The sequence below is a fragment of the Pinus tabuliformis genome, chromosome 2_2, assembly GCF_031772625.1.
Source record: "Pinus tabuliformis cultivar Carrire ecotype Pingquan chromosome 2_2, CPIR1, whole genome shotgun sequence".
Lineage (NCBI taxonomy): Eukaryota > Viridiplantae > Streptophyta > Pinopsida > Pinales > Pinaceae > Pinus > Pinus tabuliformis.
The window spans coordinates 813,442,694-813,456,535 of record NC_142300.1 but is presented as its reverse complement, the minus strand read 5'-3'; the positions used below and the strand labels follow the sequence as shown (position 1 = coordinate 813,456,535).

The 13,842-nt window shown below is 42.9% G+C and overlaps 1 protein-coding gene across 1 annotated transcript; it reads left to right on the top strand.

Annotated features, from left to right (window-relative positions):
• The first annotated feature begins 4,621 nt into the window (after positions 1-4,621).
• Positions 4,622-5,488, top strand: LOC149195438 (uncharacterized). The gene has a single exon (XM_089407919.1). It carries the CDS (start codon positions 4,622-4,624, stop codon positions 5,486-5,488), a length of 867 nt encoding a protein of 288 aa, XP_089264045.1.
• Positions 5,489-13,842: the final 8,354 nt, after the last annotated feature.

The window sequence follows — 13,842 nt, the reverse complement described above, 5'->3', positions numbered from 1 at the left end:
ATCTTTACAACCCCATTGACCATTAGTATGCGCCTATATGAGTCCATTCTTGGTCGTCTTCATGCAGCCCATGGGATGTCTGATTTCATTTGAAGCACTATTGGGGTTAAACATGGTTGTCCACTATCCCCTACCCCGTTTGGGATCTATATTGGTGAGTTAGAAGCATTTCTACACGAGCATATCCAGGACATTGATGGCTGCCTTCTTCGCCAGGTTCTGATATCTATTCTACTCTTTGCTAACGACGTGGTCCTCCTCTCCTCATCCCCAGAAGGATTACAGAGGCAGCTAGATGCCTTAGCTCTATTTTGTGATCATTGACAGTTGATGGTCAACCTGGGTAAACTCAAGGTTATGATATTAAATGGGGTGAAGAAAACCTTAGACCTTCACTTTCTATTCAAAGGGGAGGAGATTGAGATCACCAGCATGTATACTTACTCGGGGGTGCAATTCTTAGGTCCTCGCTTTAGATTGTGACTAACGCTTCAGCCTTAGATCAACAAAGGATATGGATCCTTAGCCCTTCTCGAGAGACAATGCTTTCGACATCACTTCCAAGACATATCGTCCAAGATGATCCTCATGGACACCTTGATCTGTCCCACTGTTCTATATGGCTCAAGTATTTGGGGACCATCTTTACTTGAGTCAGATTGGGCTTCAGCTGAGAGAGTCCAAATTCTTCTTCTCCGCTGCATCATTTGGTGCAAACTGACAGTGCCGCAGCACATCATCCTTGCAGAGTTTAGAGCTCATCCCTTTCGGCTTGAGATGGTTTTCAGATTGGTTTCATTCCTGCATCGTGTCTAGGGCTTGGCAAAATTGATAAAGAGTAGGGATCGATATCCTTACTTGACATATTGGTGTTTTGAGACTATTGCCCGTTATAATCCCTTAGGCCAAGCCAAATTTTGGTTTACAAGAGTTTCAAATCTCTTAGAGTCAGTGGGAATTCAGATGGATCATCTCCCTCCTTTCTGATATTCGTTAGATGCTCCTGGTCACCTTTTACCTACTAGACAAGAGATAAACAAGATCATCGGGGAGGACATCTACAGGTAGTTCTTCCAAGTCACTTAGGTCAATCCTCTAAGAGGGTTGCGCCCAAAGATGGCCTTCTACACTGAGCACTTATTGGAGTTGAGAGACGGGCTCATTGTTCGACCCCAGTATACGTTTCACCACTCGATGCATGCTCTTCGCATTCCTTTAGGCCCGTTCAGAATAGGTTCTCATAGGCTTCGGGTAGAGACAGACCACCAGTTGGATAGGCTAGATATATTTTACCAGATATGTCATTTACAGGAAGTGCAGAATGAGGTGCACTTCATTCTTGGATGCCCTGTCTACTACGAGATCAGATGAAGGTTTCATTGCTTTTTCAAAGATTCTTGGACCCTCGCCGACTTTTTCAGGTATCCCGATCAGAGATGTTTGGCCCTATATATGCAGGAGGTTCTTAGGTTCTGAGCACATATTCTTTAGCCTCCCATCATACTAGACCCCACACAGAGGATCACGACATTTTTCAGGGTACTATCTTCAGACAGGGGAACCACAAGAGATCGATTAATACCAGTACGTATCCATACTCCAGATCAATGAGGATCCGTGGGACCTCACCATGTGACACGAGATCTCAACAGCAGTTCCGTCTCAGATCCGTTCATGGGAGACGAACTAGTTCCTCCAACATTCAGCAACATGTGAACCCCCCCAGGAAACGATTTAGTGGATAGTCTGCACTTGCCATTAGATCTTCATTAGGCCAACAAACTTTGATGTTTCTTCAGTGTTATTCATTTAGCCTCAAATGTTAGGAGAGATGGGTCTAATCCTCAGACCTATTAGCTCCCGGATCTTCTCCGCTAGGGCCAAATGTTGATTTACTTCATGCATTGTATCTTTTATAGGAGACTGTTTGGTTCTCCCGCTTTGTATATACATCAGTGTACTCAACAGTCCCTTTGACCTACTTTGTGGTCATTGGTTGGACATAAATATAATTATCTTATCTTATCTTATCTTATCTCTTAGTTCGGGGCCAACAAGGAGATATCAATTTGATTGGTACTAGTTAGATATATTGTGCTGTAGAAGTGCCTTCTCATAGAATAAAGGCCTTGCAATGACATATGTGTTGTCCTATCCCAATCAATCACCTGGTAGTTGCCATTAAGTTTTACCCTCTTGTTGAGAAATATATTCTCAATTGAATGTCCTTTGATGATATTGTGCCTTATGTCATTTGTGCTTTTAGAAGATTATTGCTTATACCTAGGGTACATATCCTTCTCTTGGAAACTAATATCTTGAGTCTAAAATTGAATGCACAAGTATAAGGTGATATTGCATGTTCTAATATTTTAGCTATTTTTCTCACACAAATGCAAATCAAGAAGATCTTTTACACCAATTTCAACCTTTTAAACACAAGAGCCCATTTGTATATGAAACATGTATTTGTATAGTCTTGCATGAGAATGTGCTATTAACTTTATTATTTATCATTCAAGGACTACCCCATGACTAATTAGTCAATCCTTTGTTCTTGGGCGGTAGAGGTACAACGTCCAAATCTATTTTCCTCGTGTTAAAGTATGTAATTATATTACATGAATGTAGATTTGGGGTTCATAACTCCCCATTAATCGATCAAAATAATTTACAAAAACCCAAAAAAAACTTTATTAGTTCATATAAGTATTACAATAGCTAAGGAAAAAAGTATTGAGGTCGAAAATCGCTCTGATGCGAATTCCTGCTCATCGTAGCCAAACCCTAACCAGCCGCCGCCCCTGACTGTTTACCCTGCTACAGCCGTCGCTCCCCTGCTGATCGATAGCAATGGATATGGCAGTCGGAGGGGAGAGCTCTGCCTCCCCTCCAAAAAACTCCACGAGTTCTGACAATACCCAGTTCTCAAAGCCTCTGCACCCTTCTGACGCAGGCGCAGATGCAGGTCAAGACGGACATCGGAAGGCTGAGGCAAGGATTCATACGGCCCCGACAGGAGAAGACGATGCTGACAAAGAGAACCACGATAAAGCTAAGGCGACTCAGCCAAAGGCAACCTCAGCCACTTGTATCCCAAAAGCTGCTGAACCCATCAAAGTTGACCTGCCCAGCCACCGCATCAATGGTGAAATTCAGTACATGCAAGATCATGCACTCATCGGAAAGTTTCTAGGCTTCTGGCCTACGGAAAAAGCCCTACAAGGTTGGATAGCTTCAAAATGGAAGCCCAAAGGACAAATAACTCTGCAACTAGGACCAAAGGGCTTCTTTACAGCAATCTTTCACTGTGTGGAGGACAGAGTGCGGATATTCGAAGGAGGGCCATACTTCTTCAACTCTTCAGGACTCTATCTCACAGAATGGAAGCCCAGATTCAATCCCGATAAGGAAGATTTCAGCTGGGCACCGGTCTGGATCAGGATGTACTCCCTCCCAGCGGAGTACTGGAAAGAAGAAACGCTGGCGGATATAGGCAACAAACTGGGCACCTTCATACGAGTTGCAGCGGAGACAAAAACTCGCAAATACACCTCATACGCCCGGATCTGCGTCCAGATGCATCTGACCAAAGCTCTCGCTGATACGGTAAAACTCTATCACGATGATTATGAATGGACTCAACCTTTAGATTATGAACACATTCCCTTTCGCTGTCGTAAGTGTCATGAGCACGGCCACCTATTCCGTGACTGTCCATTAAATTCCCAGTCCAAAGCAGCTGCAGTTGTCTCTGACAAAGACCCTGAAGGTTTTATCAAAATCCCCAACCGCCGTAGGCATGCCAAAAAGAGTCAGCCAGTTATTGAAAACACTTTCAAAGCGGACCACCAGAACAAATTCTCTGTTCTTGCTACGCATGACAAACATGATCATCCCAGTTCTGAACCCCCACACAACCCCTTTTCGCCCTCTTCATCCCTCCTTCACTCAGATCCCTTGCAGCCCTCTGACCCTGCCTCAATGAATCCCACTCCAGGCCCTTCTTTGGAGAAAGGTAAATCCGTATCAAGTTCCAGTCCCCTCTCTTTCTCTAAAGAGAAACCCACAGTGGTAATATGCAGCAGGACTCTGATATGGAAACCGATGCTACTCTGGCTCTCAGTCTTCAGCAAGAAGTGGATGAGGAAGTTCTAGGTGAAACTACTGTTATGGAAGAAGATCAGGCGGATGTCAATATAGATGGATTAGACATCTTCAAACTTGAAGCGACATGCAAACAAAAAGAATACAACTCTATTCAACCCTAGCAAATAGACAAGCTGGAAGGAGTTCTAGCCAAGGCGCAGCATAATAAAAGCCTGGGCATACAGGGAGGCAGTCTATGGGATGGAAAAAAGATACTCAAGGATCTCAAGAAAAGGGGAAGAAAGACAGACCTACAGCGCACCATAGCAATAGGTGAAATACTTATGGAATTGGGGCGATTCCCTAAGTTAACAAAGTTCTACAAACCCAAATCACAGTTTACATGAAGTTAATATCCTGGAATGTGAGAGGACTCAACAGTCCCTCAAAACATAGAATGATCAAACATTTGATTCAACAAGAAAAACCAACCATAGTTTTTCTGCAAGAAACCAAAAGCAACACTGATGCTATGGAACGAATCCGCAGCAAAGTTTGGGCAGGAAGCAAGGCCATCTCTGTAGATGCCTCCGGAGCCTCAGGCGGTTTAGCTATTTTATGGAACCCACAGATCATCACTCTATATGACTTCCACGCCACCCTCCATCTCATTCAAGCCTCATTCCACCTCGTAGGCACCGGCATACATGGTAATCTCACAAATGTATACTTTCCTCAACTAATTCAGCAAAAATTAGAACTACTGGAAACAATCTCTATCCTCAATGAAAATAGACAATTCTCGCTATGGATCGGGGGCGGCGACTTCAACATAATAACTTCCATGGCAGAGAAACAGGGCGGCAGAATCAGGCTTGACAGTGAAAGTGAAGGCCTCAAAGAATTCATTCAAAACAATCAACTTATGGACATCCCTACCTCCAATGGAATTTTCACCTGGACAAACAAACGACGAGGCATTCATCACATAGCCTCCCGACTTGACAGATTTCTCCTCTCTGATAATGCAATCCATCTGGGAGGGGATTTCAATGCTTCCATCCTCCCCCAAAGCGGTTCTGATCACTGGCCAATTTTGCTACAATGGTCCAGACCAGGCAACCAATGCAACAGACCCTTCAGATTCGAAGCATTCTGGCTAACAAACACCACTTTCAGGAAGGTAGTCAGTGATGCTTGGGCAGCCTACACTCCGCCAGAGGGAGCCAAAATGTATCAATTCCAACAAAAGCTGAAAAATCTGAAATATGTCCTCAAAGTTTGGAATCGCACAAGTTTTGGCAACATTCAGGAGAAGTGCTCACAATTAGAACAGCAAATGCGCACGCTCCAACAAAATCTCATTCTCCAAGGCAGAATAGAAGAACAAGCACAATAGGAACAGGCACTTTGGAACCAAATCGAGGAACGCAGGAAGCAAGAAGAAATACTCTGGCGGCAAAAATCGAGAATCAACTGGCTCAAAGAAGGAGAGAAGAACACAAAATTCTTCCATAAGGCCACCATTCAAAGGCGAATGCACAATAATATCGCGTTCATCAACAACCAACAAGGCGAAAGAATTGAGGAACATCAGGACATGGAAAAGGAATTCACAGGGTATTTCAAGGAAATCTTAACAGAACCCATTGAGAACAGGGACGCAGCAATCCGGGCCATCACGCAGCATATTCCAAGCATCATAACTGAGGATCACAACAACAGATTACTCCAGCCCACGACCCTGCAAGAAGTTGAAGAAGCCATGGCTCAACTCAAGGACGGAAAAGCGCCTGGTCCTGATGGCTTTACAGCCAATTTTTTCCACGAATTCTGGGACCTCATCAAAAATGAAGTTTGGAACCTTGTTGAAGAATCCAGAAGTATGCACTGGATCCTCCCGTCCCTCAATACCACCTTCCTAGCTCTGGTTCCCAAAGGTGAAGAACCCAACAGGCCGGAAAACTTCAGACCTATAGCGCTATGCAATGTCATATACAAGCTAATCTCAAAGGTGATTGCAAACAGGCTCAAACCTCTCCTACCCCTGCTCATATCTCCGGAACAAACAGGATATGTGGAAGGAAGGCAGATTATGGACGGAATCATACTATCAAATGAGGTTATACACTCTTTAAAGATCCTTAAGAAACCAGGTATGATTCTAAAACTCGACCTCTCCAAAGCTTTTGATAAGCTTAGTTGGAATTTTATTCAAAAAATGCTTTTAGCCTTTGGATTCAGTGCAACATGGACCAGGTGGATCATGAATCTCATTACCTCCCCCAGCTTCTCAGTTCTTTTGAATGGCTCTCCCTCTTCTCCCTTTCGACCCTCCCGTGGCATAAGACAAGGGGATCCTCTCTCTCCTTTTCTATTTGTTCTAATGGCAGAGGGTCTTAGCAGACTTCTCAAATCAGCTATTGCCTCTCAAAAGCTTAAAGGTATCTCTATCCATGGTCTCAATCCGATGTCCCATCAGCAATTCGTGGACGACACCATGTTATTTGGCCATCCATCCTCAAAAGAAGCCTCAGTGTTTAAATCTCTCCTCTCCCTTTACTCTGATGCCTCTGGCACCTCCATCAATGCCTCAAAGTCGCAACTATTCTTTTTCAACACCCCCCCCCCTTCCACACAAAGGAATATTGCCAGAATCCTGGGATTCACCATTTCCCATCTGCCATCTAAATACCTTGGAGCACCCCTCTCAGACTCAGCTATCAAACACGCTTCATGGCGGTCCCTCCTTGATAGGCTGGAATCAAAACTCTCCTCGTGGACCTTTCGTGCTCTCAACATGGCAGGCAGATTGGTCTTGATAAAGTCTGTCCTTCAAGCTATGCCGCTGTACCTCTTCTCCACACTGGCAGCTCCAAAATGGGTCCTTAAAGCCATTCGTAACCTTCAGCGCAACTTCCTATGGGGCTCCATGGGCAGAAATCGAAAATGGGCCCTCGTTAATTGGAAAGAAGTGTGCAAACTCAAAACAGAGGGTGGACTAGGGCTTAGAGATCCACTTCAAAGTAACAACACTATGGGAGCCTGGATGTGGTGGAACTGGCTCTCCAAGCCTCATTCACCTTGGGCACGCTTATGGCAAGCGAAGTATGCTATGGGAAGTCAATGGCACGATCTCATCAGAATTAACTCCATCGCCCAAGGCTCTCCAATCTGGAATGCTGCTAAGATACACAACCGCTTCATACAGGAACATAGTTTTTGGGAAATCCACTCTGGCACATCAGCTAAGTTCTGGGAGGATTCGTGGCAGCAGCTCCCCAAACTGGCAAATCTATTCCAGATGCCACTCTGGCATTCGTATATGCAGCAAGAAAACCTCATTCAGGTTCATCAATTCTGGCAACAAACGCAGCATCAAGAATACCAAATATGGAGACCCGCAAACAGCTGGCAAAGAGACTGGGAAGGTGAAACTTACTCAGACTTGGACCAGGAACTCACACAACGCAGAATCCGCTACTCCAACCAACAGGATAAGCTCAGATGGGGTCACAAGCACAAAGGCACATTCACCACTAAAGAAGCACATCAGTTGCGCTATTCAGACACCCAAGGGGATCAAGACCAAATTTGGGCACGAGTCTGGCTTCCAGGGCTTTGGCCTAAAATTTCAACCTTCTTATGGCTGCTCAGTAAAAGGCGCATTCTTACTTGGGATAATTTGATAAAACGGGGATTCATTGGGCCCTCTAGATGCCCGAATTGCAATCTTCACACTGAGACAATCAGCCATCTAATGGAGACCTGTCCGTTAGCAAAGCAGCTTTGGGAGAAAGTGGAGAAATGCAATAAAAGAATAGCACCAAGAGGCGAGGATGTAACGGACAATATTAGGAACTGGGACAAGAACACATTCAAAAGCCAACTTCTCAATACCTTATGGGGTCTAATTCCAGGTTTTCTGTACTGGCTTCTCTGGAAAGAGCGCAACTCTCGTATCTTCAACAACACCTCCCGGACAACAGATGCTCTGTGGCTTATCTACAAAAGAAATATCCAGGAAACCTTAGCCATGAGAACCTGGTATGACACGGACATGCCAGAAACGCAACAAGAAAGGGATATTTTTAAAGAATGGAATCTTGACCTTTCAGCCTTTGCAAAGGTCATCACCCGTCCCCCTCGCAGCTCCACCTCCCCGTCCTCCTGGTCCCCACCAGCTTTCAACTCTTTCAAGCTCAACTTTGATGGGGTAGCAAAGGGTAACCCCGGTCCGGCAGGTTACGGAGGAATTATCAGAAGTCATACAGGAGCACCTCTGCACATCTATTATGGCTCTCTAGGCAAAGACACTAACAATGTTGTAGAGATGGAAGGACTTTGGCAAGGGATCTGTTTAGCAGAGCAACAACACTTCTTCCCTCTTGAGGTGGAAGGCGACTCTCTCATCCTAATAACTGCAGCCAAGAAAATTCAAGCAGGGGCGACAACGGACAAAGTAGCAACTAGCTGGAGACTTCTAAGCAGGCTGGAATCCTTGGAAGCGAAGCTCAAAAATCCACATAGCATTACCTTTCAGCATGTGCGAAGAACAGCAAATCAGGTAGCCGACAGAATGGCCAACCAAGGAGTTTCTCAGACTTCACCATATTTTTCAGGCTCCCTGGACATAGTTGAAGATGAACAACTCAAAAAAGACTGCAGCACCTTGGTGCAAAAGGACCTCTCCCCCCGGATGCGGGTGGTTGTTAGTTATAAATGGCTCATGGCTTGTCAGCAGGGCATGTGTCCGCCCGGACAAGCCACGTACACAAGGAGGACTCGCCCACATCGTTACAGCATGCAGCATTTAAGGAGGAGGGACATGGCTCACAGCAGAAGCGTCCCCTCGACATTTACTGCTCGCCTTGAGAACCGGAACATGGCGCTTCAAAGCCAGAGGTTCTCGGACATTCTCCCGCATTTCTCGTTTGTTCCTGCTCTGGTCTTGAGGGAGGTGGCGGAGGCTCACTGTTTCGGCTCCCATTCAGGTTCTGAGAGCGACTGTGATGGTTTAGAGGCCATAGATTTGGGCAATTTGGGGGCATACCAGCAGTCTGGTCCAGAGTTTGGGAGCTTGGCGGTGTTGCATACCTGCTACCCGCAGTCTAGTTTGAGGATTGGGAGTCTGGTTCAGAGCGACAATTCGCGTGAGCATACTTGCCACCCGCACATTACCATCATGCAGGGAGAACGCCAAAGAGGAATCAGTCGATGTGGTAGTTACAGTGGCAGAGCCCCGTCTCAGAGGCATGCCCCTTCTCCCTCCTCCTCAATTGAAGTTTCTTCTGAGCGCAGAAGAACCAGGGGAAGGCCTTCGGGCAGAGGAAGAGCGACGGATTTTCAAGAGCGAATGGAATGCGGGCACTCTGAGCACCCAATGGTAAGATACCGCATTCCATGTACATTGTCCAATTCCACCTTCTTTGTCACAGTTTCGGTGGAGCACTGCAGCAATCCTTGGGGTGAAGATGAAGCTCCTCGCGCCAGCCCTCCGCGGATTCCTGGGATAGCACCCACAATTGACATGCAACTTCCCGTCATTGACATTCTGCGCCCTGTTCAAGACAGCCTCTCCTCAGATCCTGGAGCAGGCCCGAGCGAACCTGTGCAGCGCAACGTTGGCAAGGCCATCCACCAGCCTCCCCGTTGCAAGATGGAGGACGACCCGCAAACCACTGATGATGAATAGTACGCCCAGCTCGCGCTCCAGGTTTCTCAGCAAGGAATTTTCTCTTTGTCTGCTCCTTACACTATCTTATATGTGTCTGCACTTTGTCACTATGTATCTCTGTCCTTCTCTGTCACAGTTTCGGTTATCTACAGTTGTTTCAGACTCCATGTGTTTCTGTTGTTTCAGTCCCCATGTACTTCAGTCCATGTGTCGGTTTCATGAATGTCGCTCTGGTTTCAATCTTTTGTAATCCTGGAAATGCATACTCCTGAGTCTACTGTCTATCCTACGACAGGTTTTATAGAGCCTCAGCTCTGTTGTAATACTGCTGATGTAATTTTTGTTCTTGCTGTAATATAATAGCTCAGTCTTATTTAGAAAAAAAATAGCTAAGGAAAATCATACATAATCGGTGTAAGTGAGTTAGTACAAACAACGACCAAGTTAGACATCAACACTATGATTTCCCAAAATAAGGTTGAATTGTTGTAAAAGTGAGCTATATGTGAAATCTAATGCAACTTGATCCATATTGCAGGAAATGATCATAGAGCGCATTAACACCATATGCAGAGGCTGTGGAGTTGTGAAAAGGGTGGCTATTACTCATATGGAAAAAATTACAAGCATAAATTTGTCAAAGTGAATAGGATTGAAAATCCAAGTTATGGTTTGCAAGAAGACTTTGACATAAGCTTGTAATCATATTAGGTGCCATAAATTAAGAATGCAAGGTAGAGAACCAAAAAATTTGATTATAAAAGTTACAATCAAGAATTGTTCCTATTTAAACTATTCTCACACATCCAAAGTTGTTCCAAAAAAAATGTGCTCCAACTTTGAAGAGTGCATTAATGTGTAGCCATCAAATGAACTTAGATCTCGGCTTTAGATGAGAATTTGACACTTGAATTAAAGCCTTTTTCCCTAGAGTTTCAGGTAGAGCTGTTTTAAATTTAAGAACTATGGGCCTCCCTCAATGACAAAATCCTTATCATCCACATACGAGAAACTAACAACGAAAAAACCTCTATTTTTGAATGATAAATAATACGCATGCTTAAGCAAGTTCCAATTTTTAATAATCCAATTTGGATCCTTTTCAAGATGGCCATAATCTCATAAAATGTAAGTGAGATCGAGGGTTACCAGTTTAAAGACATTTCCCATCACGTCTTCAAGGTTGATGTTAGTGATTGGTTCAAAATATTTGCATTCTAAGGCATCTTTTTCTTACTAATAATATATTATTTCCTCTCATAGAAAGTGTATTCACTCTTTAAAAGACAAAAAAGGAATAGAGATTGACATGGCATCTTCGTTGAGAAGGTACGAAGTGGAATTTTTTTGCATGTTTATAATAAAACCTAAAAACACACCTTTAGTTCCCCACCACCACCACACATACCCACCTTTACCTCCACTATCCACCCTCATGAGGAGTAAGTGTGTGAATGCATACCCATGTACACCTTCACCCTCCATCCCCATCCTCTCAGGGATAATGTATGGATGTGTGTCATGATTATAACATGACCTGAGATCAAATGTTTTGCTTTACCTTAATCACCATATAAAGGTCAAAATCTTTCATTTGAAGTATCAATTATAATTTATTACAGTTTTATTGCATTTGTCATTTTTTTTGGAATTTCACATTTCACTCCATTTCATAATATGTTTGATACCCAAACCACAAGGCAGTGAATGCAAATTTTCATAAGGCTTACTTTCTCCCTCAAAAAGGCTCCTATCAACCCAAATCTATGATGGTAGGGTCTTGAAATCATGAGTTAATATGATGAACTTTATCATCCTCTACACATAGGTGGGTAGTTGGAAAAAAAGACTTTTAAAAGGAAAACATATAATGAGATTTTATACTCATAAATATTATTTCATGAAGCTACAAAACAAAGTATATCCCATTATTATTTTCATTCATTTTATTATTATTCTTATTGGTATTGACATGTACATGCATGTTATATAAAGGAATGGGAAAGCCAATCAAGTAAGCATAATCATTTTGTAATTACTTGACTATCGAGTTAGTATAGGGGTTTCAAATTTGATGGACAACTATATCGTCATAAAGCATATGGAGTGTATTATATTGGACCCCATAAAATATTGTCGATCAATACTCTCAAAAGTTAAATACCACATGTTATCAACCTCATCAACCTTATGCAAGAGATCAAAAGGTTAAATACCACATGTCATCAACCTTATGCAAGAGATCAAAGTTTGGACAACTTAGTATATGAAGAGTTACATAATCAATATAGTCAAGACAAACATTACATAAACGACTCCCAAAAGAACATCATGTCAATAAGACTTAAATGTGGGTGGGGAAATTATCATTAAACCCTCCTAACCACCAGAAATAGACTCAACTAATTTATATAAACTTATAACTCATGATAAAAAGAAATTTATTGAGTCAATATAAAAACTGAGATAGGATACAAAAAAGATAGCTTGAGCAGCCATGTACCAAGACATCTTTTGAGGATAAACAGATAAACAGATATCCATGATAGCGTCTAGAACAGAAAGACAAATAGCTCAGCACAACAAAAAAAAGACTGTGGAAAACAAGATCTACCAATAATCCAAAACATCTAGAACGGGTTCTAGATCGTGGCAAAAAAGCACTCAAAAATACACATGCTGAACATCATATCCACCAAAAAAACCATAGACAAGAGGCCATAGTCATGTTAGGGACCCGGACTTTTGGGCTGCTTTTTTGGAACTGAATCAAAAATTGAAATGATGCGCTGCAAAATGGAATTATAGGGGGCCTTTGAGTCTCTGAAAATTTTATAATTCCTCCAGTTCCATGCACACCAAATCATAATAACGATGAGATAACGCCTTGGCTCCCTTTGTCTGCACCACCATTGGAAGGCTTAACAACGAGCCACCACCACGAGCGAGAGTGCCAGAGACCGCATGCGACTATGCATCATCAATCCATCAACGAGTGGGGGGAATTTTGATATTAACATTTTGCAGAGGGACGATAATTCAGACTAAGGCACAAGGACAACCGAGTGTGAACCTCCCCAGTGCAGACGAGGGGAAGACGAAAGGCCAAAAGGCCAAAACCGCGTGCGATTGAATGCAGGAAAGTTTTATAAGAATTTAGAGCGCTTAAGGCTTAAAAACTTTATCGGCCATTTGTCCACGCAACTAATCACATGCATGCATAAATGTGGAACAAAGTCATAATACCAGTGCGTAGGCTGAGAGCTAAGCTAGTAACTATGGCTGATAAGGATATGGGACGTGGCGGATATGCAGGGCATAATGCCAGTGCGTAGGCTGAGAGCTAAGCAAGTAGCTATGGCTGATAAGGATATGAGACGTGTCGGATATGTAAGGCGGCACAAAATGGAAAGGTTTAGGGAACGACCACCCTTGGCTTAGATTATGCAGGTGGCGTCTAGTTTGTCCCGCTCCATATGCTCTTGCATACTGTAGGCTGGCCTCCTTGCTAGTGGATGCTGGTTGGTCTCGCTATAGGCGCTCCCAATCTGATACAAAAAAAACTTATCAAACCTAATTTAACTAAACTTATACAAATACAAGTATAGATATTGAATTCATCTCGGTCAATAGTTTAACTACGTATACATATTGAATTCCTTTGGGCGGGAGAAAGAAAAATAAAACCATGTTCTCAATCATTAAACCACTCACATTGCAAATAACTTTTAATCACATTTATTTAAATTACAACGTAAATTTCAAAATAATCATTTTCATAAAAATATATTTCAAATTAGTGGAGGAAATATAAATATAAAAATAATTTAATTTAAAAAAGGGCCAATGTGAACCGTAAAGCTCCATTATTACACCACCAAGTTACCTTAAAAAGCACAATCTACCAACGGATAAAACCACACTTTTCAAAACTGGATTATTTGAAGCTTTAACTTTGTAGTTGAAAAGAAAATTAACAAACTTTATCAAAGTTTAAGCAAATTAGAGCAAAGAAAAACATCTAGAAATTAAATCTAAAAAGATTCCACTTGAAACCCTAGGAAGAAACCCGTCAG